The following is a 2,354-nucleotide window of genomic DNA, read 5'->3' on the forward strand; positions in this document are numbered from 1 at the left end:
CGCAAGGACTCAACAATATAAAGACTACAACCCCGAAGGCACAAGGTATGCGTGATTATTCTGTTCTCTAGCTCTCTACACTCTTAAACTTTTAGCTCACAACAGTCTATTAACTTAAGCATCAGAACAACCTCATCGAACTAACAACCACAGGTTCTCTGATCCTCCTCTTGCCAACTTAATCCATCGTGTGACTGAAAACCAAGTCACCTCCATCAGGAAACAACCAAATCGCGCTACATTTAATTTGTAAATCCGAATCCAAATGCTAATAAGAGATGGAATAAATTGAACACAATTAAGACTTAAGAGGATTGTAGAACAAACAATAATGCCCCATGTAAATCATAAATAGATCGGCCCCGGCCATGATAATTCATCTCTCAATCATGGTTGGTCCGAATTATATACCATGAACTCATGGGTCATCATCATACTTAATTATTTATTAATATACAGCTAACTAATACGGGATATACATATATTTTATACGTGGTAGAAATGGAATAATCGGCGTGTCGACTGGATACATGCACTGACGTTGCTCCCATAAACCAAAGCCCTCGAAAGTCGAACCAAACCAACACAGAGCAGACAACTAACGTTGACGTAACAACCAGTCCACACAAAAACTGCAACTTATTTATCATAGTATATCTCATTAAATATTATATAATATGTGCATCGAAGACTGTAGCAAAATTTAACACAAGCGGCATCCCACGATTGACGCACGGCGACAGAAACTCTTTTCTTCAGTAAACCAGGTGACCATGAGGAGTGAAGGGAACGTCGTCTAATAACCAAAGATCAAATGCTTCCGATTCTACACTCCCCACTGACTCCGCTGGTTCTGGATCAAGCTCAAGGAATGATTCCAAGTTAGATATCTGCTCTCTCAGTTCCATATCATCCTTCGGTTGATGATGACTGTGTTCACAGATTTCATTTTCAGTCGCCGGTGGGCCGCTGGCCTCAAAACTCATCTGAGTCGACTTTGGGACCAAGCAACATCGCTTGGGTGGCGGTGGTGTTTGTTCAGCGAAATTCAATTTGGCTTTGTCGCCTCGGATTCTCTTTGCAGCCACGTCGTAAGCCATGGCTGCCTCTTCGGCGGTGTTGTAAGTTCCAAGCCAGACTCGAACCCCTTTCCGTGGGTCACGTATCTCAGCAGCCCACTTCCCCCATGGCCTCTGTCTGATGCCCCTGTAAATATTCTTTCTGGCAGCTGTTTTCTTTTTACCCTTGCTTTGATCTGCTCCAACCGCGCTCCTTTTCTTAGTCTTATCACGGGTTCCTGCATTCCGAGAGCAAACGCGTTTTGCTGTTAAAAATTCTCAAAACCTACCAAAGTTGTCTAGCTGTTTGGAATAAGATGATTCTCAGTTTCTCACCTTTGCTCGGTTGATGGGTCGAAGAAGAAGACGAATCTTTGTCAGTGAAGTCGAAACCCAGGAGATCGGAGATGGTGTCAAATTCCGACCAGAGGTCTTGCGACATCAAATTACGACTACGCTTCACGGCGATGAAATCGGAGATGATAGCTCCTCCGCACATATTTGGTTCAGATAGGGAAACAAATATCAAATGAATCCGGAGTGATTCCACCACACACGCCTTTTCATTTATAATGCCTCCGTTACACTTGCATCCATCCAATAATACTAAAAACGGACAAAATGGTAACTTTGCTTTTTCTTTTTCCTTCTCTGTCCCTTTTTCGTTGTCACTCTCTTCTCATCCAATGGTGACGAGAAAATGAATATCAGAAAAGGTGGTGGTAATAATAAAAAGGAAAGATTCTTGTTCGACGAGGGGTACCCACAAGATGAGACGTTCCTTTGTCGTCAGATCGGAATACTACAAAGTAACACCCGTTCTCCACCCCAACCACATTATAGTTGTACAAGTCCCATCTGACAGCTCCATTGGTTAAATGCGTCCCCCTTGGTCTCGGTACGAGGGATCCTTCATTGAATCGCTATAAAAGGGAGAAGAAAGAAGGGAATTGAAGCCGGAGGGGGTTGAGATTGAGATATAGATACACCCACATACCGTACCGTACACATGGGGTGGAAGATGGAGGGTAGATGATGGAGATGAGAAGAGACACCGATCGTACGATTGTGCGAGAATTTGAAAGGTCATTGAATGTGGGACCCGGTTTGTGCGCATCAATTGGCAAGTTGTGCCTTGGCCAGGCGAGGTTGATGGGGGGCATAATGTGTCCGGAAACGGAACTAGTCTCTGTATTTGTGAGCGGCTGCTCGTCCCGAGTTCTTCTAAATTTAAGGGGCTGTTTGATGAGTCCTGTTTGATAATAACTGAAGATACTGACCTGAAAAAAAAAGTTT

General features: G+C 43.7%; 1 protein-coding gene across 1 annotated transcript; it reads right to left on the bottom strand.

Moving 5' to 3' along the window:
* Positions 1 to 279: 279 nt before the first annotated feature.
* LOC148861432 (ethylene-responsive transcription factor RAP2-3-like) lies at positions 280 to 1,752 on the bottom strand. Its single transcript, XM_088983698.1, has 2 exons — positions 1,395 to 1,752; positions 280 to 1,297 (listed from the first exon to the last, which is right to left on the bottom strand). Exons 1-2 carry the CDS (start codon positions 1,555 to 1,557, stop codon positions 756 to 758), a joined length of 705 nt encoding a protein of 234 aa, XP_088839824.1. The 5' UTR covers positions 1,558 to 1,752; the 3' UTR covers positions 280 to 755.
* Positions 1,753 to 2,354: the final 602 nt, after the last annotated feature.

Source organism: Nelumbo lutea, chromosome 4 (assembly GCF_056320005.1).
Source record: "Nelumbo lutea isolate HS-2025 chromosome 4, American lotus-T2T, whole genome shotgun sequence".
Taxonomy (NCBI): Eukaryota; Viridiplantae; Streptophyta; class Magnoliopsida; order Proteales; family Nelumbonaceae; genus Nelumbo; species Nelumbo lutea.

Excerpts from the sequence above, each read along its gene's own strand:
- LOC148861432 (XM_088983698.1), bottom strand. The coding sequence starts at position 1,557 with ATGTGCGGAGGAGCTATCATCTCCGATTTCATCGCCGTGAAGCGTAGT. Across the intron at positions 1,298-1,394 it reads GACCCATCAACCGAGCAAAG|GAACCCGTGATAAGACTAAG; the intron begins GTGAGAAACTGA and ends CTCGGAATGCAG.